Source organism: Epinephelus lanceolatus, chromosome 8 (genome assembly GCF_041903045.1).
Source record: "Epinephelus lanceolatus isolate andai-2023 chromosome 8, ASM4190304v1, whole genome shotgun sequence".
Lineage (NCBI taxonomy): Eukaryota > Metazoa > Chordata > Actinopteri > Perciformes > Serranidae > Epinephelus > Epinephelus lanceolatus.
This window is the reverse complement of record NC_135741.1, coordinates 31,496,522-31,520,244: the sequence shown is the minus strand read 5'-3', so window position 1 is coordinate 31,520,244 and position 23,723 is coordinate 31,496,522. Positions and strand designations below refer to the sequence as shown.

The 23,723-nt window shown below is 40.9% G+C and overlaps 1 protein-coding gene across 1 annotated transcript; it reads left to right on the top strand.

Moving 5' to 3' along the window:
• The first annotated feature begins 838 nt into the window (after nt 1-838).
• Nucleotides 839-13,758, top strand: xpc (xeroderma pigmentosum, complementation group C). The gene is made up of 14 exons (XM_033629939.2): nt 839-1,125; nt 3,868-4,260; nt 4,413-4,509; nt 5,673-5,757; nt 5,881-6,038; nt 6,194-6,314; nt 6,438-6,527; nt 7,002-7,841; nt 7,970-8,130; nt 9,403-9,484; nt 10,606-10,737; nt 10,864-11,033; nt 11,743-11,836; nt 12,029-13,758. The coding sequence occupies exons 1-14, from the start codon at nt 1,014-1,016 to the stop codon at nt 12,350-12,352; spliced, it is 2,859 nt and encodes a 952-aa protein (XP_033485830.2). The 5' UTR covers nt 839-1,013; the 3' UTR covers nt 12,353-13,758.
• The last annotated feature ends 9,965 nt before the right edge of the window (nt 13,759-23,723 follow it).

Below are 23,723 nucleotides of genomic sequence, written 5' to 3'. Positions count from 1 at the left end.
GCAGTTTGCTCACAAGTACCTCAAAATTATACAGTACTAGTAAATGTACATAGTTACAGTCCACCATTGGTACTGAAGTCCTCATAGATTATATTCTGACACCTTAGTTAGAATAAACCCGTTATGGTGCTGTGACTCTGACCTTGAGCTTGGTACATGACTTTACTGGTAGTTTTGCATTGTTTTATGCAAAGTTTATATTACATCGTACATAACACATCTTTTGAAAGTCTGGTTTGTCTCTCTCGGGCCAGCTGTCTCTAATATTGTGGCTCTACAGGCTGGATTTATTCTACATGAACTCATTATGTTTGCCTCTGGCTAAGTGCCTCAAATCTAAAAATAAACAGACCCTATTGTTGCCACCTGGCACGATGAGTGTCTCTTTTATGAAACCCCATGAATGTAGTTATTAATATGTCACTGCAAAAAAACTGTCAGAGCTCAAGATGACACTTAATTATCAGGAGAATGAGGAGCTGGAACAATGACAATGGCCTCTCGTGAACATCTCACCTGTGACTTGTTGTAGTTAAACCTCTTATAGCCTGCAGCACAACATCGCCCCTCAGTGTCCATAATGTGGTATTACATCGCTTAAAGAATACACAATTTATATATAAAGCTGCCCTTCAGTTAAGATAGCAGCAGAGGAGTGAATAAATGTTGGTTTCAGCCTGAAAATGTGAGGAAAACTAACGAGAAGATGGTGAGCTGGGCCGCTTGGTTTCAGTTACAAAATTAGCGGCGAAGAAGAAGAAGAAAAAGAAGAAGAAGAAGAAGAAGCGGACGTGACGTCAGCGTCCTGCCTCCAAATGCAACCGGAGTTCAGCTTCTTGTGTTATGAAAGCTGCAGAGTGAAATGTTGGATAACTACTGTTTCCCTGCCCTGAACCAACACCATGTGGAGATCTGAGGGACTTCCGCCCGCCTAGTTTTTCCCGAAAACATCTAAAATTTAAGGAGAGAGTGATTTTTACTCAGAAAAGTGTGAGAAAAGACAGAAAGAGAGGATGGCAAAGCGGAGAAAGAGTGCAGAGACAGAGGCCGATACAAAGAAACTGAAGCAGGTGCTGAAGGCAAAGAGCAGCGGAGCAAAAGCGAGAGCGAAGAAGAAAGATGCAGGTATGAAAAGTTAGGACTGATGCATCAATACCATCTGATGTATACAGATATATTTACATCCTGCCTGTTTCCTGCTAGGATGTGTGACGTTTGCATCCAAAAATGACTGGGGAAACCACATCTAGGTTGCTGACCAGTGTTTATCTAGTGTGATTCTAACAGTCTAACAACAATTGTAACAAAAAATAAAGTTCATATTTGAGGAGTATACTGATGTATCCTGCTGATAGCATCCTGTTTTATATGGTTGTAGGGTTATGAATTATATGATTGTTATTGCATACTAGAATTAAAATGCATACATGAAATTATTGTTAATGATGTAAGTTCAGTGATACAGATCAATGAGTGACAGCAGTACTAAACTTAGATACTTTTCTAATATCATATAGTGTGACGTGGGAAATACATGCAGTAAAATGTGAGAAAAACATAAAACAGTTTGTGATAATAATAATTTTTAAACAGAGTTATGAAATGCTTAACTTGTCAACAATCAAAACAGAGAAGACATGAAAACAACAACTTTTAAAGGAACTGATAAACACGTTGGAATATAAAAACTGAGGAAGTAAAGGACAGTTTAAATGAGCTTAAACCTCAAGTAAAATCAGGAAAGGCTCTCTAAAAACAAGTATGTTTTAAGAAGGGACTTTAAACAGATCATTGACTCCGTCGACCTGATTTCCTCGGGCAGATTGTTCCAGAGCCTCGAGGCCCTGACAGCAAACACTCCTCTGTCCCTTTTAGTTTTCTGCCAGGCCTCAGGAACAGACAAATGATCTGCCCTAGGACCATAAAGTACGCCTTTGCATGCACGGCACTAAGAGGTCTGAGATAGCTGGGAGAGAGACCATAACGATCCTTAAAAATAAAGTCTTAAAATCTATTCTAAAACATACTGGGAGCCACTGTAGAGAGCCTAAAACTGGAGTGATATGATCACGTATCTTGGTTTTGGTTAAAAGCCTGGCAGCGGCATTCTGTTCAGTCTGGAGTTGATCAATAGATTTTTGATTCAGGCAAGAAAAGACTCTGCTGCAGTGATCCAGGCGTCAAGAGATGAAGGCGTGTAACATTGTCTCTGTGTCTTTAAAAGTTAAAATGGATCGTATTTTTTAAATACTCTGAAGATGATGAAAACATGATTGCACAATAAACAAAATCATACATCGGACAGAACCCTTCACGCATGTGGAAAAACCCCTCTAGTATCTAATTTTGTTGGTTTTAAAGGAGAACACCACTTAGATAAAAAATTCCAATATATTATTTCGGTGGCCTAGGAAAGTTCAGTCAATTTTTGTGGGCATGAGCTACTCTCTCTCAAAGCCAGAAACCAGAGAAGTCTCAGACCTGTGATGTCATAGGGTATAAAGTCTGGAGCTTCTCCATAGACGATGAGTGGGAGCCTGATTTCGTGGACCAATAGAATGCTTGTTTTTAAATGAGCTTTATTCTATTGTAGTGTTCTTAGTTCTCAAACAGGAAATGTACCCATATATTCAGAACGTTCAACTGGGTGCTCTCAGTGTCATCTAAAATATCTTCCACCATTCCTACCTATTTTTTTTAAACTGTCATAGACCGTAGGAAAAACATCTATGAACAAAAAAAAAAAAAAAATGGGAGTAGTTCCCCTTGAATTACTTTTTTTGGAAACAGTTATTCAGTGGGATTTGGGACAAGAAAATTTTGTGAAATGACAACATACATAACACATATTTCATCGCAGTATGATTTCACTGAAAGTTGACAGCCGATACTGAATTACTGCCCAGCCTTTGAGGGCGGTTCAGTTTATTTGGAGGGAATTCATCCTATTTAGGCCTCAATATGTTGTATCTGTCCTTGTAAGTGCTCTCATAATGACAGGGTCTTCAGTGGTTAAAAATACATACATTTTGAATATTGTTTGATTTGTGTTCACACACGTGGCTGTTTTATTATTGACGCCACCAAAAAAAAAAAAAAAAAGACACTTAATGAGCACCCAGAGTGCAGGTGCATGCACGGGTGATATGGATGGTTACTCGAGTGGATCTGCTGGCCCAGATACACATCTGTGCTCCACTTCATCAAAACATGCAGCATGTTTTTGTAAGTGTGGAACCAGGCGACAATTTCTTTCCTCAATGTGTGTGTGTGTGCGTGTAAAGCATGCACCATATACAGTATATGCATACCTTCTGCATGCATACACATAATTTTGTTATCTTGAATGTTTCTTTGTGGTTAGTTATTACTGATGTCAAGCCTTATTTATCATAAACAAATGAGACTGTTTGAGATGATTGGAAGCGTGTGTTTGATGCCTTTCTATGTCTTTCATGTTTTATGACAAATTATTTATCGACTGCAACTATAATTCCCAGAAGCCTCTCTGCTTCCTGCTGTGAGGAGGACCACATCCACCACCACCACTGTGCTGTTTACACATATTTAGCGTTTAATCTCGCAGAAAACAATCTTTTCCTGTGGCTCCAATGAGATAAACACAGCACCACTTCACTTTTTGTTTAACAAATTTCCTTTGAAATAATATCCTGTGGCTCGCAATATATATAAAGCAGTGTGGAGGCTGACAGAGGCGTGATGGTCTCTGATGGTGATCTTGTTTATTTGGAGTGATCGTACTTCTGTTAGGCATTACAAAGAGTGAGAAGAAGAAGACCTCCTCAGTGTTCATCATCACTCAACCCACTTAGCTTGAAACATATTTCTGTCTGTCTGTCCTTCCAGGTAATGGCATCATGGAGGAAGAGGAGAACGTCAAGAGGAAGGTCAAACCCAAACCACGTTCCTCCACGAAACGAGCAGCAGGGAACGTCTCTTCCACCCCATCCACACCTACCACCACTGTCAAAACCAGTAAGTACTTCCAGTCGCCAGTGACGGAGGAGGACAGTGAAGATGACTTTGACATGGTGACATCACCAGCACGCGTGGTTATGTTGAACGCCAAGAAAACAGAGAAGGAAGTAGAGGAGGAGGAGGACAGTGAAGATGACTTTGACATGGTGACATCACCAGCACGTGTGGTTATGGTGAAAGCCAAACAAGCAAAGAAGGAAGAAGGGGAGGAGGAGGAGGAGGACAGTGAGGACGACGAGGATGACTGGGAGGAAGTGGAAGGTGAGTGAGGGATTAGCAAAAGACAGTGTTGGCTTGTGTGTGAGCAAATGTGAGCAAGTTGGAAAACATTTTGTCACAAGTGTTACAGCATGTTGGGATCAAAGTGGGAGACGGAAGTGACAAAATGATTTGAGTGTGTTTGTGTCGATCAGAGCTTTCTGAGCCGCTGGGTCCAGTTGAACCACCAGAACCCGTCCTGCCCTCTCAGCCAGTTGAGATCGAGATCGAGACTCCAGAGGTCAGGAAAAGGTACGTGGACATTTGTGTCGTCATGTATTAAAAGGTTAGATACAGTGTCGTTATTGAGCTGTGATCTGTTTTAGGTTCAGTAAAATCCACCTCATTTTAAATATATTAGAAAACATCTTGAGTCTTGCAAAGGAAACGTTCTTCAGGTAGAACAAGTATTTTTAAGCCTTTATTCAGTCTCCTAAGGGCTCCTAAGATTCCTTTTCTTCAAGTTCTGCCTTAGAGTGCCTGAAGAATGTTTTCTTTTCTGTGACTGGTTTTTGCATTCTTGAGAGTGCTGCTTGTGGGCTTACTCCACGTGAAACTGATTCTTTTTGTGCTTAGCTAAAGTTCCAGTGTGTAGGATTTAAAGGGCTCTGTTGGCAGAAATGAAATAAAATATTCTTAGTTACTTTTTCATCAGTGTTGAATGAATAAAATTGAATTGAATTGAATTGAATTTTATTTTCTGAAGCTGTTGACATTATGTAGCTCTAATATGCGTCGATGTGTGACATTTTGTTTACCATCACGTGCGTTTCTTCATTTTTCTCCCCATGTCCCATCTCTCCCTCTATATTTTCCAGCTAACTTTGGTAAAACTCTGAGCACACAGGACAAGAAAAAAAAATTGTCACGGGTCCTTGAAAAATCATGGTAAAGTTAAAAAGTGTTGTCCATGAAAACATGTGGGAACCCTGTACACTGGGAGCATAGCTTCTTACACAAAGTCCGCCATGTTGCACTGTAGTGTTTCTACAGTAGCCCAGAACGGACAAACCAAACACCGGCTCTAGAGAGGGCCTGTCACATTTTTATGATGAAGTGGCAGCTTGAATTTGGTTGTGTGAATGCACCTGACATCCACTGTAGGCTCTTCTACACACTCAGAGAGGGAGTGGGGAGGGGAGTGGTATTGAGTTAGATGCCACTAAGTCCTACACTGCTCCTTTAAGTCCTAATTTTGTCTATTTCAAACCTGCAGACCCACCATCTTCATGGAATGTTTAAGGAAACCATTGCAAATTTTCAAGTCTGATTATAGTCGTACACTATGCATTTCCAACTGCGTAAGGGTGCAACTTTGTATATACAGAATTATTTTAGAATTGTGTGTGAGTGTACACTATGGAGAAACATGTTTCTGTTTTACTATAATATTTTCATAATTTCTCACCGGCCAGAAAAAAGAGGCAGGCAGAGTTTGAGACGTATCTGAGGCGGATGATGAACCGATACAAGAAGGATGTGCTGATAGATACACATAAGGTGAAAATACACATATTCTCTTCTTCATTATATTCTTCTTATCGCTGTTTGCTAATCCTATGTCTGATTTTAAGCCACCACAGTGGGATTTTGGTCATTGCAAACCTATGATTGGTCTCTCAGGTCCACCTGATGTGCCTGATAGCCAGTGGGATGTTCCGCAGTCGTCTGTGCAGTGAACCCGACCTGCTGGCCATCACTCTTTCGCTGCTGCCCTCCCACTACGGCATGGTCGCCAAGGAACGCATTGACCAAAACTACCTCTCTGGACTGCTCAAATGGTGTGTGCTTGTGGAAATGTGAAATGTATTTTGGTACCTGAAGCTAGAGTCCACAGTCATCACCATCACCTTATCTGTTACCTTTGTGTAATCACCATTGTCTCTTCTATTTCTTCTATTTCCATTTTCTCCTCTTTCTCTCACTTCCTGCTCAGGTTTAAAGCAACGTTCACCCTCAGCCCCAGTCTTCCCTGTGAGGAGCGTCCGGATCCCCGGGCTCTGCTGGAGAGACGGCTCGCCAGTCTGTCGGCTAGAAACCACCAGGAGATGACTCATGTTGGTATTTTGGCACAAGACTAGTCTAGTTATTGAAGTAAAATTCAGCCTGTGAGTGAACAAACAAAGGCACAATAGACAGAATAAATAATCATGTTCCTGTGTGTTTTGTGTTTCCTGTAGCTGTTCCTGTTGGTCCTGAGGTCTCTGATGCTCTTTTGCAGATTGGTTCTTTCTTTGCAGCCGATTCCTCTCAAACCCCCATCAGCCAAGGTACGTCGATCTGTTATTGAGCACTTTAGAGGAAACTGATGTAATTGCAGCAGCCGCTCTCAGTCAGTGACTTCATTTTAACGTAGAGAGAATTCTGTTCTCAGCCTCTGTGCTCAAGGTATCAGTATGGTGGTCAACAGCTGAAATTCATAGGTGACACCACCTGATTAACTGACTGGTGTGTTACTCTACTACGCACGGTCCCTATTTACTTAAATTAATCAACAATATTTGAAATTTTTGGATTCTTTGGTCACCAGAGGTTTGCAAGTGTTATCCATGAATTCAAGTCGAAATGGCGTGACTCACTGATATAAAAATGGCCATTTTGTGGGTAAAGCATTCCTTTAAACATAGTTTTGCCTCTGCATGTGTCTGTTCATTAGAGTGATTACACTGAATTACCTGGTAATCAGTTTTTAGATTCTTTATGTTCCTATACACAAAATCTAACTATATTTGTCCTTTATTCAGGGTAAAGGGGCTAAAACATCTCCTGGTCCCCCGAAAAAGAGCAGTACAAGCCAAGAAACCTCAAAGACCACCTCCTCTAAGCCGAAGGTCTCCTCTGGCACCAAAAGACCAGCTGCAGAGGGGAAGGTAAAGGGCGACCGAGGAGGAAAGAAAGCAAAGAAGAAAGAGATAAAGGAGGAGGAGGAAAAGGCTTTGACATCAGGAGGACAGAGACCGAAGAACTCTAAACGTCGCAGCATCGCCTCAAAAGTCAGCTACAAGGAAGAAAGTAACAGCGAAGGGGAACAGGAGGAGGAGGGGGGGCTTAGTGATGAGGAGTTTCAGGCGACAAGCGAGGCGGACAGTGAGGATTCAGAGGGAGGGGCTAAATCCACCAAGGGGAAGAAGGGGAAAGGGAAGAGCAAGAACACTGCAGCTTCGAAGAGGAGGAGCAGTGGAGGGAAGAAACAGTTGAAAGACGAGGAGGGCAAAAAGCAAGAGGAAGATGATGAGGAAGAAGTAACAACAAGCAACACAATAAAGCGGGGTGGGAAAAAGAAGGAGGGGCCTGGGGCGGATGAGTGGTTGGAGGTGTATCTGGAGAAAACTTCATCCTGGGTTTGCATAGATGTGGAGCACGGTGTTGGGATGCCTCATCTCTGCTCCAAGAATGCAACAGCTCCAGTGACGTACGTGGTGTCAGTGGACGGTGACGGCTTTGTGAAGGACCTGGGGAGAAAGTACGACCCCACCTGGTTGACATCGACCAGGAAGAGGCGGGTGGATGAGGATTGGTGGGAGGAAACGCTTGAGCCGTTACTGCGGCCCGAGGATGAGAGGGACAGAAGGGAGGACAAGGAGGTGAGACAGAGACACACAGACATTCAGACCAGACAGATCCAATGATTTACTCTATGCACGGACATCTGATTTAACACTCTTTTATATTTATTGATACCACCCATCTTCTTTGTGTGTTGGCCATCCAGCTCCAGAAGAAGCTGCTGAGCAAACCTTTGCCGATCTCAATAACAGAGTATAAGAACCACCCGCTGTACGCTTTAAAGAGACACCTGCTTAAATATGAAGCCATCTACCCTCAGACAGCCACTATACTGGGATACTGCAGGGGAGAGGCGGTGTACTCCAGGTCAGTGGTGAAACAGTCTTACTTGGTTTGAATTAAGGGACAGCAGATGTTACTCTACAGGCCTCAGGAGCTCATGAGACATCATTTGTTTAACAGGGTGTTCACGCAAGTCCTGTGCGGTCTGTAAATTTTACAACTGCTGTTTATTTGCTGGGTATTTGCACACATGTGGTCATCTGTCAGTGGTTAATCTACTACTTTAACTGGAAAGAAAAAGGCTGTTAAACTGCAACGTCATTAATTGCACTGTAAACTATGTCATCGTGAAAGTTGTCCCAGTTTACAACCAGTATACACACCATAGTCTCGGTCATGAACTTGAAAATATTTTACTTTAGGAGTCCAGAAGAAGCACTTGAATGCAGCTTGAGTTTAGGTGTCCGTGAAGTTAGACCCTCTCATTGTGGGAGAATTACAGTTTGAGTCTGAAGGACACACCTTCATTATGTATTCTGAACAGGAGGTGCCAAAAAAACACCCACCATGGCAACAGTAAGCAATGTGTCACAGCTGCGGTATATCTTTTGGGGTATTCCTTTTTCTTTCAATGAGCAAATTCAGAGCAAAAATCAGCCTTTTAAAGACTTTTAAATTAAATAGCCTATGTGTAAATGAACATGCACTTTCACAGGTGCAATGCTTTACAGAGAAAAGACCAAAAAGACAAAACAAGCAACTTGCTAGGTTGGCAACTTGCTCATTGCCAACCTACATATGAAACGAGTAGCCTCTCCCAAACGTTAACTTACCAGACTCAAAAAAAAAAGACATAGCACCTAAGCTATAGCCAAAGCCCGTTCTCCAAAGACAAATGCATGCTGCATGATGGCAGCATTATATCATGTGTCATATCATGTAAATAACAACACTAATTGTTGCTGTTGCACCTGTACATCCTCAGGTGATGTTGTCCAGGTCACAGTGAATTGGACGATTACCTAAGTTGGGACACTGCTAATGATGACCTGCATGTCTGAATTAATGGTGGCTGTGAGCATCAGTGTCCACCCGGTGGTGCTATTTGATTGGTTAATATGTCATGTGCTTGAAGCTGTGGTGTTGACATGTTAATAGTGATGTGCTAATAGTAAATAAGGACTGCTGTTGACTGTTTGTTAGGCACTGTTAATACTTACTTACAAATACAAGCAAAAAAACATTGAGTCTGCATTGGGCTTATCAAATGTCAAATTCTTCAGGTGAATTTTAGTCTAAAAAAAAATAAACAATTTCTCATTATTCTTATTATGTTTACATTGTCCTTCTCTGTAGGGATTGTGTGCACACCCTGCACTCCAGAGACACCTGGCTGAAAGAGGCACGGACTGTCAGAATAGGAGAGGAGCCGTATAAGGTGAATATTTTTGATTTGTTTCTTTTCTTCATTTTCTCATCTATCCATCAATTCCCTTCTTTCAGTTTCTGTGTTATTTCAGTTCCTCTCAAACTTAATCCCACTCACGCAAAAAAGTCCAGCGGTCTTTGTTTGCACCATCCATGACTGATGTTACCAAATAAGAGAAAAAAGGAATGAGGGACAGAATGAAACTTTGGTCTCACTTTATTCATTTAAATGTAAATCAACACTGCACTGATGTTTAAACAACCATTAAACACACGGTTTTAACAGAGTTAACCATCATTCTTTCACGATATATTCCCTCCTAACATTAAAGTGGATGAGGTCTAGTTAAACTGTGAAAATTACATGCAGTCACCCATGTGTTTTGTCGCCAAAAAATGCATTGACGGTTCAAAAGAGCAAAGTTTTACCTCGCTGTGTAGCATATTATTCAGTTTTGAGTGGAAGCATTTTTGTTTTTCTGCAGCGTAGACAGTAGTTAGTGCAGATTTATGCAGATTTCACTGAGATGTACTTTATAGCAGTGCACAGGTAGTATTGCCTCTGTATCTCAAACTGGAATACATGACTTGTTTATGAATAAATGCATCCTAAACACAATTACCAAAGTTAAATTTGCGACTTTGCAAAACTGTTTTCTTTTCAGTGACTGTGAAAATTTATTTCAACATAATTTCCAGCCAAACTCGGAGCCGTATACGTGCACATGTATTGAATACTTTTGGGAGCAATGATGCCGTTAGGGTAAATCTCAGTTTGTCTTCATTGGATCAATAAAATAATGGTAGTGACAAGGTTGTTGGCGGTGAGAGCCATAAATGAGTGAGTCTGCATTTTTATATTTCAGCCAGTGCAAACTGGGCAGACACAATGCTAATGTGAACAGCAGAAGCAAAAAACATAGATAATCATCTGTTTACATACATTTTTATGTACACTGATGGAAACATGGTTTTGTGCCTTTAGTTGACTTTTGGTAGACTAACCTGTCTGTGGTGACTCATTAAATCTTTGGTAGGACTCTTAATTGCTTTGTTTGGTCGCTGTATGATTGAACTGAGTAGGTAATAAGGCAGTGTATGTAACCATGTCACTGTCTCACTCTCTCTCAGATGGTGAAGGGCTTCTCAAACCGTTCCCGTAAAGCCAGGATGGCATCTGAGCAGAAGGATGAGAAAGACCTGGCTCTGTTTGGAGAGTGGCAGACTGAAGAGTATCAGCCGCCCATAGCTGTGGATGGGAAGGTAACCGTTGTCAAATGTTGTCATATATACACATATATTAAATACACAACCATTCATTTCAAAAGACAATGTTCAGTCAAATGTGTGCAGTGTTATTTACAAATCTATTGTGCCTGTTCCCTTGAGGTTCCCCGAAACGACTATGGTAACGTCTACCTGTTTAAGCCCTGTATGTTACCGGTGGGCTGTGTTCACCTCAGGCTGTCCAACCTTAACCGCGTGGCCAGGAAGCTGAGCCTGGACGCCGCCCCTGCGGTCACAGGGTTTGACTTCCATGGAGGATACTCGCATGCTGTGTAAGATAACATATAACATCATAAAACACAAGGAAGAAGGGGGATGTGATCAGTACAGGAGGATGTCAGTGATTTCAGTCCCATCATAGTCTCAGGGTTCAAGAAAAGCACTGTATTGAATCTGATTTATTTATTTATTTTTTTATTGCCAGTGATTTTAACAGTTGCTTCTTTCTAATGTAGGGTATTTTTCTAAGAACACGTAATATTATTTACAACATTATTTCATATTAAACATCCTAAGAAAACACTTGAATCATGATCATTGCCAAAATGTCAAGTGTTTAATTAACTCTCACATTCTTAGCTTAGATCAGTTGCTTTCTAAGCTGTATTGTTCTCAACGATGTTGATTCTTGTTGATGTCGTTAGTGTGTTTTGATTCATACATCTTGTAAAAATCGCTGCACAGTTACATCACATTCATTAATTTTTTGCTCTTGTTGTAGCTCAGTAAAGTTTCTACTTTTTCATTCTTTCTCTTTGTTCTCTCAGGTAAAATTACACCATTGTAAACGTTTGGAAAGTATGATTTGAATATTTAAAATAAGATCAGTCAAGTAACAAAATGAAATCAGTCAACAGCCCATAGTCTGCACATTGTGAAATCTGCTCATAGGGTGTTAATAATAAAAAAATAAATGTAGTTTTTATGAAAATGTGTTAAATGTCAAGGACAAAATCAATATTTTATGTGTGTGTGTTTCAGGACTGATGGTTACATTGTGTGTGAGGAGCATGAGGAGATTCTCAGAGCAGCCTGGGTGGAAGAACAAGACCTCCAAAAACAGAGGGAGAGAGAGGTGTGTGTTTAAGATTGACTGACTGTGTAGAAGCTAATAACCTTCTATGACCATGTAGTTGTGATAATTTGCAGTTAAGGTGACACATTTAGTTATTAAGAACCAGCTCACTTTCAAGTTAATGTAAAAACAGTCATTTAAAACCTGTTCAGCACCCAAACACATCATCTTTTCTTCTGTTACACTTCCTAGAAAAAAGAAAAGAGAGCACTCTCCAACTGGACTCTGCTGGTGAAGGGGCTCCTGATCAAAGAAAGACTTAAGCAGCGTTATGGAAAGAAGAACCATGGACTCGCTCATGGAGAGGAGACCGGCGGGTTTTCGTCAGATGAGGAGAGGGTTGAGGGCGAAAGTTCTTCAGATAAGACGGCAGCTGAGACTTTGGCCATGTCCTGGCCCCAGAACAGACAAGCCGAGGAGGACGGAGGGAGCATCAGTGGACTGAAGAAGAAGACGACGACAAAACGTGAAAAGAGAGGACAGGAGAAACATATGTTCCCTTTTGAGAAAGTGTGATGTGGGAGATCCAAAACCACAAGTTAGGTTAAAGTAAGATTGCTCTCATTAAAGAATTTGACTGACTGACTCCTGATATTTAATTTGGCAGCTGTTCGCATACCTTGAAAGCAGCATAAAGTGTGCCACAGGAGAAAAAAATTTGGAATCAATTTTTGCAAGTCTGGTCAAGAAGAGGAAGGAGAGGAATGTTTAGTAGTGAACAGATCTGCAGATCGATCTGTTTCTCCCAGCGGTGATAATACATGCATTAAACCTGCTGTCTCCACCATCACTGTGCACACTCCCATTAGCTCATGCACTGTAATGTTAGCTTTTTATATGAGAGCTCAGTATAAATGCAGTACATGCCAGAGGGAAAAAATGCACAAGGTGGTGAATATCAAATCCAGCAAGTTGACACGCGTGCTGAAAATTGTTATCAGGTTCCCTTGGAGAGAACAACTCAACATGAATGTGAAAACAGGGGAGTGTCCTTATTATACCAGTGCGTAACGATGCACTGCTGCGGTACACTCAGCTCTCTTCCAAGTATTCAGTGGGTCTGCTCCAAAACTCGATCAGCACAGTGCTGGTCTGAGCCTGCTGGGCATGATTTCCCTCTCAGTTAAGCACACAAAACTGCATTTACAGCTTTTGCCAACTTGAATTGATGGCTTGTGTGTCAAGTAAACACAATAGTCCATGTATCAACAACACTACAAACAATACAGGCCAATAATTATATTTCCTCTGGCTTGTAGTGGCACCACTACCGGCTACTGTTTCACTTCATCTCAGTCCATACAAGCGTGTTTCCCCAACCCTGCCACCATGTGACGAACTGGACCACAGCCATTGTCGTTGGCTGGACTGTACACTATGTAACCTGACACAATGAAAACAGGAACTTGTACTGTTGCTGTTAAGTGAAAACCCTTGTATCTCCCAGTTGTCACGTTTTCAGGAGTGAGCACAAACAGCCGTGAAGCTCTGCTACTGTGCACTTTTGAGTTGATGTAAATGTTCTGACACAGACAGGCAGAAGCACATATGGAGCAGTGACTCTTTTCTTGAGGATTAAGCATGAAAATCACAGTAATTAAGAAGTTGTTAAATGATTTCTTCGCTCACATTCTCTCTATCTTCATTCTCACAAATACTGTACTTCCTCTTTTTGTCTGTTTCCTTGTTAGGCTGCTGCATCCCCAAAAGTTCACTTGTTTCTGCTGTATTCTGTATCAGCCCTCACATTCAGCCTCTTGCTCAGCTCTTTCACACTTTGCTCACTGTTTCACACCTTGTGTCTCTATATGTGTTTGTACACCTCAGATCATGGTTGTATTTCAAATAATAAACCATTTTTAGTATAAAAAAGTATTTTTCTAAGAAATGTTGAAATAACAGTAAAAAGCAAAACCACCAAATTGAATGCTGTAGTCTTTTTATAAAATACATTTTGTCATCTGTCTTTGCTTTTGTTACATTTATTAGACAGTTTTTAAAACATGGTTTGACCTCACAATGATTATGTTTAAAAGTTTGAATATCTTTCAGTAAATTTGCACAATTCCTCAGTGTGTCATGAAAATCCCAGTGTGAGCTAATGAATATTTTGTGGTGAAATGAGCGTGTAATTTTGCATCAGTAATGACCGAACTGTTGTGAATGACATCTTGTGTGCGTAAACACCAAACGTCAGCTGCACTGGATTCTGATGTATCGTCCTCCTCAGCAATCCAAGACCAATTACCAATGCATTAACCCCAGGGGCCTGGCCCTGTGCTTCTCTCAGGTGCTGCTGAGGAGCACAGAGGGTAATGCATTGTTTATAAAGCCACCGGTCCTATACCTTCAGATCTAAAACACTTGAGAGTAATGTTTCCATCCATTTGCAGAGCTGTAGTACCTGCAGTTTCAGTCCAAACTGTGCCACATATAGGCAAAGGAAGTAACAGGAGCAGTTTAGACCTGTGCAGTTTTTAATATGACAATGTCTAAACTTCAAAATAAGTATAATACTGTTAACATTGCTATCAGAATCAAATTGCTATGATTTACACTAACCCAAATGTGAGGTAATAATGTAACAGTGTATGAGAAAGGCATGTTGCTATACATTCGAATAAATGTACATATACATCACCAATATGTGGAATGATGGTGCTATGATAGGGTTTGAATATCAAACATAGTAATGTAGTCAGTTTGATTAATTAGGATGATTTGTGTATTGACATTTAATTACATCATGGTGATGTGACTGTGATGTTAACAGAGAGCCCTGAACACACCTCATGGTTCAACTGTGCCACAGACCACCTGCTCCTGGCTAAACTACTCTGCAACTGCTGTACTTTAACAAATAACTACTATATCACAGAGCTTAAAATCTCCAAAGCACAGACAGCAAAACAAATGTGTGTGTTAAAGGGATTTTTTTTGCAACCCTCATGCAATGATGAAAGACAATAGGGTGTGGGTTGCATGACGAAACAGAGGGTTTGCGAACACTTTTCTTTCTGGTTTTTGTGATGTAGATGTGTGCACACTGGGACTGGTACACTGGGAACTAACTACCTAACCTGCAACTAATTCAAGCAAAATTCTGGTTGTAAGGTTTACTTCACATTAAAATAGCCAAAGGTGGGAACTTGAGTCACATGATTTGGACTCAAGTCAGACTTGAGTCACAAATTTGATGACTTTAGACTTCACAAAATCAAATAAGACTTACAACTCGACTTGTGCTTTAACACCAGTGACTCGTGACTTCACTTGGACTTGAGCCTTTTGACTTGAAAATAGCTGATACCTTCCCCCAAGCCCAGAGATTAAAAGTATTTTATTTAAAAAGTGCGCCATGAATCAGTTAGTTTCCTTTTATGTCCTGAACAACCAACATTAACGCTATTCATTCCCAGCAAGTGGACACTTCATTCCCTGACAGAATACACTGCAGTTGCAAGAGAAAAATATGAAGAACCAATGTCATGTTGCTGAGTAGCACTTGGAAAAAATGATATCAAAGATAATTTTGTTTCTGTACAAAAACTATTGGTGTTCATTAAAAAAACAAACAATTGCAGTAAGCAAAACAAGGGGGTCAAAAATTACAGATGGAGACGCAACAACTTTTGGCTTTGTTTGAGATTTGAAGTTGCATAAAGAACGCTAACTTGAGGCCAATTTTAACATCATAGTAATTTTATAGAAGTATGGGTTAATGGTGCTATATTATATGTAAGAGCAATGTCAGCACTTCTTTTTATGAAAGGGCTCAATCACACTTGTTCCCCTACAAACGTGTTTCAGCACATACAAATTTTAATAAGTATTCATGATATTTGTAAATGTATTATTACTATGTCGTCAAAATGACATTACATTTGGTGAAAAGTGCATTATGACTTGTTTAGGACTCAGTATTCAAAGTTTAGGAGGTTGGACTTGACTTGTCACTTGTCACTCTTGACTGGAGACCTGGGTGCGAAGACTTATGACTTGTTACTTGCAAAACAATGACTTGGTCCCACCTCTGAAAATAACCCCTGAAACTCGTGCAGTATATGGATGTCTGTTTGTAAGAAGTTAAAAGATGTTGCTCCATCCTTGTAAGTGATAAAGTATTAATGGACAGCGGTAATGCACTGAATCAAACTGCTTCATGTCCTATAAGAGAGAGGAGGCTGGCATGAGAAACGCGGAAGTGACGTCATTGATAAGCACCTCTGTAACCGTCTATCTTCCGCCTACCAGCCAGGCGAACAGTGTAAATCGCTCTGTGGATTTCCCCACACAAAAACCACTGTTGGTTGTCAACGCGGGCATAGCCGACACTTCTCTGAGAGGTAAATCACACAGACTTTAACCAGCGGAAAGTAACGCAGCAGTTTTATAAATGTGTCCGTTTCCTCCCGAGCTCCAGAGGGCCTTGTTTACATCTCAATCCGCGGACTAGAGTGTGTGAGAGGCGGCGGCACAGCGGGAGACAACGATAAGAGGGTGGCTAACCGTGCCAGCTTTTATGTTGTAAATTCTCCTTTGAGTACAAAATTAACTTCTTCTTAAAGGTATTTGCTAGTCTGCTCTAAAAGCACCCAGTAATTTAACTCGTCAAACTCGTGGGTTTGGCATGCCGTTACTTCGCTACTGGATATAACTGCTAGCACGCTAGCCACGAAGCTAATGTAGCTAACGGTAAATTGGCTAGTCGCTCTGTGCATGGACTTCACTGCCGTTATTTTATTTCTAGACTGAAGTCGGGCCGTAAAGTCGATGTCCAGCTACAACCAAGACGTTTTTTACGTTGCTTAATCTCTTCCACAAGCTCTTACGTCCCATCCCCCAAGACGTGTTATCAAACCTGTGCTGAGTCGCTGTGATACATTAGCCTAGCAAGATGTGTGTCACCCAGTTGGCTGCCTATTTTTAGCCTGGACCGGGCGGAATGCGAGCATTCGTCTGTCGCTGGGCTGGCACCGGGGCCGGCTGGCTGGCTGGCTTTCCCCGTCTAACCTTGTTTTTTATCCAGGTGGATATTTGCGAAGTCACATTTGATCCCCGGTGCCAGCAAACGGGTTTGAGCCGGTGTCTGTCGACCACGGTGGATACAAATCTCATGTGTTAAGCCTCCTTAGGGCCAGTGTTTTGTCAAAGTTTGTGTCATCCTCTGTGTTTTTGACGTTCAAAGTTATTGGATTCTTTAACCCATGTTGCATGGTGCGAAGACACGTTTTGGTAATGAGGAAACACAATGTACCCATCTGCATTCAGAAAAAACAGTGGTGATAAAACAATGGATCTAACAAGGGCATGCAGTTTTGCATGACACCTTGTGCTGCACAGCAATGCTAGAAATCTACTTTCCACAATGCAGTTTTACTTTCAGATGAATTTGATTGCTCTGTCAAAGGTAAAGCAAGATACTAAATACCACACAATCTGCTTTAGGTATGTAACATCCCAGGTCTAGTTGTGAGAATGATGTTAAGTGCCGTGGTCATTTTAATTTGACATTCTCAAGTCTTTTTGAAGTGTGTATGTGTGTTGAAAAAAATCCCCCACATTTTGGGGATCAATAAAACAACCCCCAAAGTGATTACATTTGTAAACTAAGGACATGTCCAGGTGTGTTTGCGTACCCCATGCTGACATTTATTTTATGAGTCCGGTCATGCATTATGGCTTTGCTGTTGTGTGTTTGCAGTTGTTTTGGTTTTTGCAACTAAGGCAGGCTCTCCTGTTCTGTTACATGTCCAATCTTACTTTCCACTTTGTCACCAAGTTTACTACGGTTACAGTTTGTTTTCCTCACCCCCAAGGCTAAAGCATCTTCAGCTAATCCTCCAAATCATGTTTTAAGCTTTAATCCATGCCTTGCATCCTACACAGGTTTATCAGATCTACAGTGAAGTTAGATCCAAAATTACAGAATATATGAGCAAGAGCTGATTTTAAAATCCTATCTTTGTGAAGTTCAGTCTGAAGCTAGAAGCAGACATGGGGGAGCAGAAGTAGTCACAGAAATTGGATTCTCATTCTGAAAGCAATAACTACAGAAAAAGTGTATCATTTGGTAGAAGTAGGGAGGAGGATTTTAAATTTTCATAACATAGAAGAGTGGCGAGTCAAATGGTGAAAAGGGTTGGTGTAGTTGTGATGTGATCGACTGTGCATGCTGGAAGGGACCTTGGACCTAATACAGTCACATCCCATGGTCTTTAGATCATGGCCGGCTTGTATTCTAGCCTGCAAAGATAATTAAGAGTTTGTCAATAGGCCCCAATGTCTAGCAAGTAAACAAAATTTAGGAGCCATTTTCATTGCAGTACATTCCAACTTTGTACGTCTATTTCTGTCTTTCTATAAACTGTGCTTGGAACTGCGTCAAAGTACAACAAGAGTAACTTAAAACCATAATCAAATTCCTTACATGTGTACAAATACTTGGCCAATAAAGCTGAATTTTATATGACATAATCTGTGATAGAAGGTCAACTGCTAAGTAGAAAAGGCAGGTGAAGCAGGCCCAGCCAAAAGTTTAGCAACAGCTGTCTGGCAGCTTGTGTAGCCCTGCTGCAGAATATGTTATGCAAAGAAATTATGTTTAAGAAGAGATAAATTAAAAATTTGTGACAGGATTTGCATAATATCTATTGCAAAATTACTACAGAATCTATTGTGTGGTTGATTTATTTTTTCCTGAAAGGGTGTGTAATTTGTGGGCAGAAAAGGAAACAAATGTTGACACCCTCCACTGGTGGTTTCTGAGCACCACTGCCAGAGTTGTCACCATCAGTAGACATATTACTTGTGGAAAATAAGAGACATTCTGGACTCAGGTCACTACCTAATGTGTTTGTAGCTTTTTGCATAATCCAAAGTCAACACTAGCACATACTTGATAGCCACCCAGCTTCTGTTTTTTTTGGTTTTTGTTTTTTAGTCATTAACATTTTCATCTATATGCCACGTGGACAAATTAATATAAAAATTCACCAGTTACTTAACTACCTTTCGGTCAAAGTGTTTTATTAAGGCGTCTCCCAAAGAGTGCTCCCAAATGTGTTTAGTTGAGTTGGACACAGTCTACAGTATTCCTAGCATTCAAGACTGTTAATTGCATAGAGATGGGATTTTAATAGATTAATAATGTATGATACTAGCGCAGTGCCCCTTCAAAACATGTCTGTCCTGAACAGGCCAATAGCTCGGCCTCAGCTATTGCTGTTTGCGGCTGTCTTGAGAATTGGTCATCCAAACAACTTGACACTTGACGCTGCACTTCTTTGGGTCTGGAGCATAGACTGTGTATAAAGATGGGCGACACATCTGCACTTCTTCCACTGTACAAAAATGAAGCCAGAATATCCCAGATACGGACGCTGCCGCTGATGGCATCGTTCCAGCCCATACATCTGCCCATCTCAGTGCCATTGGCCTGACTCAGTAGCAAGCACACTGATCAACACATCACACCCCCTTTTTACAGCACCAAATAACTAGTTAAAACCAAATGTAATAGAAAAATGAACATTTATCGATACATAATTGTAAAACAGCTACCCAAACTCACAGAAATCATCTTCGGGAAAAATATGTTTGACCTGTACTTGATTTTTTCCGTTTTGCCCATTTCCCATCTGCTGGATGCAATCTGCAACCAGCCACCAGGGGGCAATTGAGATGTTTTGGCTCCATTTCAGGGGAGCTGTCATGTCACCCATCTTTAAAGTCCATGGTCCCGACTGAGCAGAACATCTGCCAAGACATAGTTGTGTGCCCTAGCAGCATTCGTGTATCAATCACATTTGCTGACAGCTAGTTATTTGGGATCTGGTTATTCCCAAGAAAAAAGTGTTAATTCCAAGAGTCAAAGTGTTTGCTACAATGTCATATCCCTTGTCTCTCTTTCTTTATCTGTTCTTTAATGTGCTATGAGCAATGGAGAGCGAGCTGTATCCAGCATGCCACTCAGCGGTCTAACAACCACTCGGTGGTCACCTCTATATACGCTACACAGTGTGCACATAATGCACTACTAATAAATGTGCCCGTTAGATTTCAAGAGTTTACACTCGACAGTGCACTCTCTTAGTTCCTCAGCCAATTGTGGAGGTGATTGGTTACTGGGAAAACAAAATGACAGACAGACACTGTTTTTGGAATCGCATATTCACGTACTATTCATATTAAGTATGACATCAAACTGAATATGTAGTGTGTTCCAGCTGCATAGTATATGGATTTTGTGCATGCAAGAAATGCCCAGATGTATGCTACATTAGCAAGAATTTGCTAGGTGGGAGGTGGAGATTTTTAGCCAGGCCACAAGCTGTTGTGTCACTTTATTACATTTTTTTTTTCAGGTGACAAACTAACCATTTAGATTACCAATGTGTTGTAAGTTTGGATATAGAAAATAAATTTAGCAAAGAAAGGGCAGAGAACATTTTATCAGTCCCTTAAGACATAACCCAGTTACATGCAATTTATAAAAAAAATTAAGAATATTCAGCAACTTTGATCACTGACAGTATGTATGTTTTTTCTTTTTCTCCTCTGTTTTACCTTCATTATTCCTCTTCCTCTCTCTCTCTGTTCCTTGTTTTCTTATTTATTCCTTCCTTTCCTCCTCTTCAGTCTGTTTTTTTTTTCTCCTCAGATCACCCTGTAACCAGATTTCCAAATGAGTGACGGGGAGTGTGACTTCTTCTGCTTCTTCCGCTGCTGCTGAGAGCGCTGAGCACGCGCCTCAGACAGACAGGAAGGCAGTGTGTCTCTGAGCAGTGACACGAGTAGGTGGAAAGGGGCCGCAGGGAGAAACAGGGTGGTGGAGCTTCAAACGAGCCATTTTAGCCAATTGGACCGCTTGGATCCGACAGGTAGGCGGACCGTCTACCTGTCCGGGTGGTTGATTCAATCGACTGGATGTCTGTGGACATGAACAGCCAGGCGTCGGACAGCAATGAGGAAGACTTCGGGGTGAACTCTGAAGAAGAGGAAGATGAGGATGATGGAGGAGAAGAGGAGGATCAGGGCGACATCGCAGGCTACTATGAGGGCGTGGCCAGCGACGTGGAGCAACAGGGCGCTGACTCCTTCGACCCAGAGGAGTACCTGTTCACCTGTCTGACGTACAAAGAGAGTCAGAGGGTGCTGACAGAGGAGGTTAACACTGTGGCTGCTGCGCTGAAGGTGAGCTTGTGTCTGTGGCTGGGTTGTGTGATACTCCTTTGTCATAATCGTGAGAATGAAATTAAATGTTTTCATCGCGGAATTTGCAAAAACAGGATCTGAGAGTAGTTCTTGGCAAGAACAGTGTGCTAATAAGATGTGTCTGTAAAGTCGAATAGATTGGTAAAGGTCACCGTCATATTTTGTTTGTAACCTTTCAGACAGACCTGGCTTTCAAACTTTGGCCTTACAGGTCACCGTACACTTTATATGACCAGTAGTTCACAAAACAAAATAAGGCTTTTGGCGGTGTATTGCACAAAACAGTAATAAGAACCATGCTGATGTAATTTTTCCCTCAGAAAATCATGCAAAGTGGAACGGACAGAGTCTGGTTACGCTGATTGGCAGGGTTCTTATGCAGTGTGAAAAAGTGTGGAATATGATCTTAGTAATTTCCACAGCTTGATAAACACAGAAAATACAAAAGAGTATGATAAGACAATTATGTTTTCAGACTACTGCCCTATTTTGTTGTCTTAAATACAAAATTGAGAATTTCTAAAAATAAATCCATCATACTAGCAGAGTGTTTTTCATGGCGTTTTGAGCAGTCAGCCAGTGCCGCCAAAATGTTTACCACCATGTGAAAGAGTGCAGGCCAGAGCAGGCCTGATGGCGTCAAAAGAAAGAAACGAAGTATGGCATGTGACTGAACGCACACTCCTACGCAGAGCAACCCCGAGCCTGTACATCACAGCCTGCAAAACAGCCCCAAGTGCCTTATAACTGAACCAAATGCAGATAGACGCAACCAAATTAGCTTGAAAGAAAATGCAGCAGTATCTTTGAATTGTATATACAGTGTACATACCATCTCAACCAAGCCACCATAACCAAATATTAAGCTTGGCTGAACATTTATGAGTTGTGCAGTGATATATTTATCAGAACAGTAAACAGACAGAACCTTCTCTGCATAGGAAAACATACCTTTATGACTGCATTCATTGTTGTTTCCATGGACACGGTGAATAAACAAGGCTGCAGAGACACTATGAAAACGATGCTTACTTTTTTCAACTCATTTTTAGTTCTTATTTATTAAAGAGGCTAAAAATATGTAGGGAACAATAATATTAATTGTTTAGTATTTTAGGGGATGAGCTTGTCTGGGTTTTGTACTAATAGTACAGTACCAGGCTTCAATCTTCTGGCAGTTACTTGACAACATAATAGCATACATAGTCTGAATGTAATTGACATGTTAACTGCGAAAACTCTATGGAGAAGTCTGGAAAATTATGGAAATTTGAAATGTGCAGGAAGCCTGGATTGGTCCCAGCAGGTTAAACTATGCTCATACCGTTCATGATTAGAGATAAATGCACATTTCAGTTGTTCTAATTTACATATTTTTGTGCTTCTGTCATAAGAGGATTGCACAAGCATTAAATAGTGATTTCATTAAAGCTCACGAATGGTAATAAAAAAGTAATTCCTGCACTTAGATCTTTAATTAAATTACTCTTTCAGGCTTGCAAAATTAGAATTTGAATAAGTGATCGCAGAAGAATTTGAAGGTGACAGATGTTGACTTAATAACATTTATATTTTGTGTACATATTTTACTCAATTGGGTTTGTGAGGGCATATGCTGTTGTTGTGGGAAAGCTTACATTTAGTCGACAGTAGAATGACACCTTTTAAGACATTCTGATTTGAGTGTATTTCCAAAATGCAAATGACACTTGAGCACAGATAGAACAATAAAGCAAGAGGGAAAGTTTTCAGGTTTAGTTTTATGTTGGTCATTTTTCAGACTGTGGTGCTCAGTGTCTTTCAGTCGGTGTGTAAGCAAGACTGTTGCTAGGTTGTACAATAAATTAAGTATCTTAAAAAAGGATGTCCCAGCGTTTAGTGTTGGTTGTCAAGTGAGTTTCCAAAGTAAAATCAGACTACTTATGGAGATGTACGGTGAGTCCTGATAGTTACTACCTGAGTTGCTAATGCATTTGTTGGATTTGCAAGTCTAAAATCAAAAATAACACTTCATCAAACTATTTAGTTCATAGCTGCACTTTGTTAGTTGAGGTTATGTTTCTATTTAAAAATCCCAGCCTCACAACAGGCAAATTGTAATCTCAGTTCACACAATCACAATCACAGTTTACATTGTTCTGAGTGCACACATTAATATTGATGCATTTTTTACAGCAAGACAGAAGGAGGCTGACTAACGGTGAGGTTATATCATGTTGAACATGGCCTTTCATGCCTCACAATAGGCCCCTTCCACAGAGGACATTTTGACTTATCACAGAAGGAAAAGCACAGGTGTAAATATTAAAATTAATGGTGGCTGAATTCCATGTAGCTGCTCTTGTTTCATGGTGCTGTATTATTGTGCATGCAGACTCACTGTCACTGTCATGGGACACATGAACAGAGCTGAGCCATCATTAATGTTACCAGTAACACCTGTGCTTTTCCCTGCTATGACAAGCCAAAATGTCTGCTGTTAAAAGGCCAATGAGTAGGTCTATTCAGGGTAACTTTGCTGAGTCTGCATGCTGGAGCACCCTACTTCACACTTGTACACAATTATACATAATCACACCTGGGAGCTGCACAGCACAACTACAGTCTGAGGTTAGCAGGACTGAGCAGCTCCCAGAGGAGCAGCTGTGTGTTTCTTGATGGCTGTAGGTAA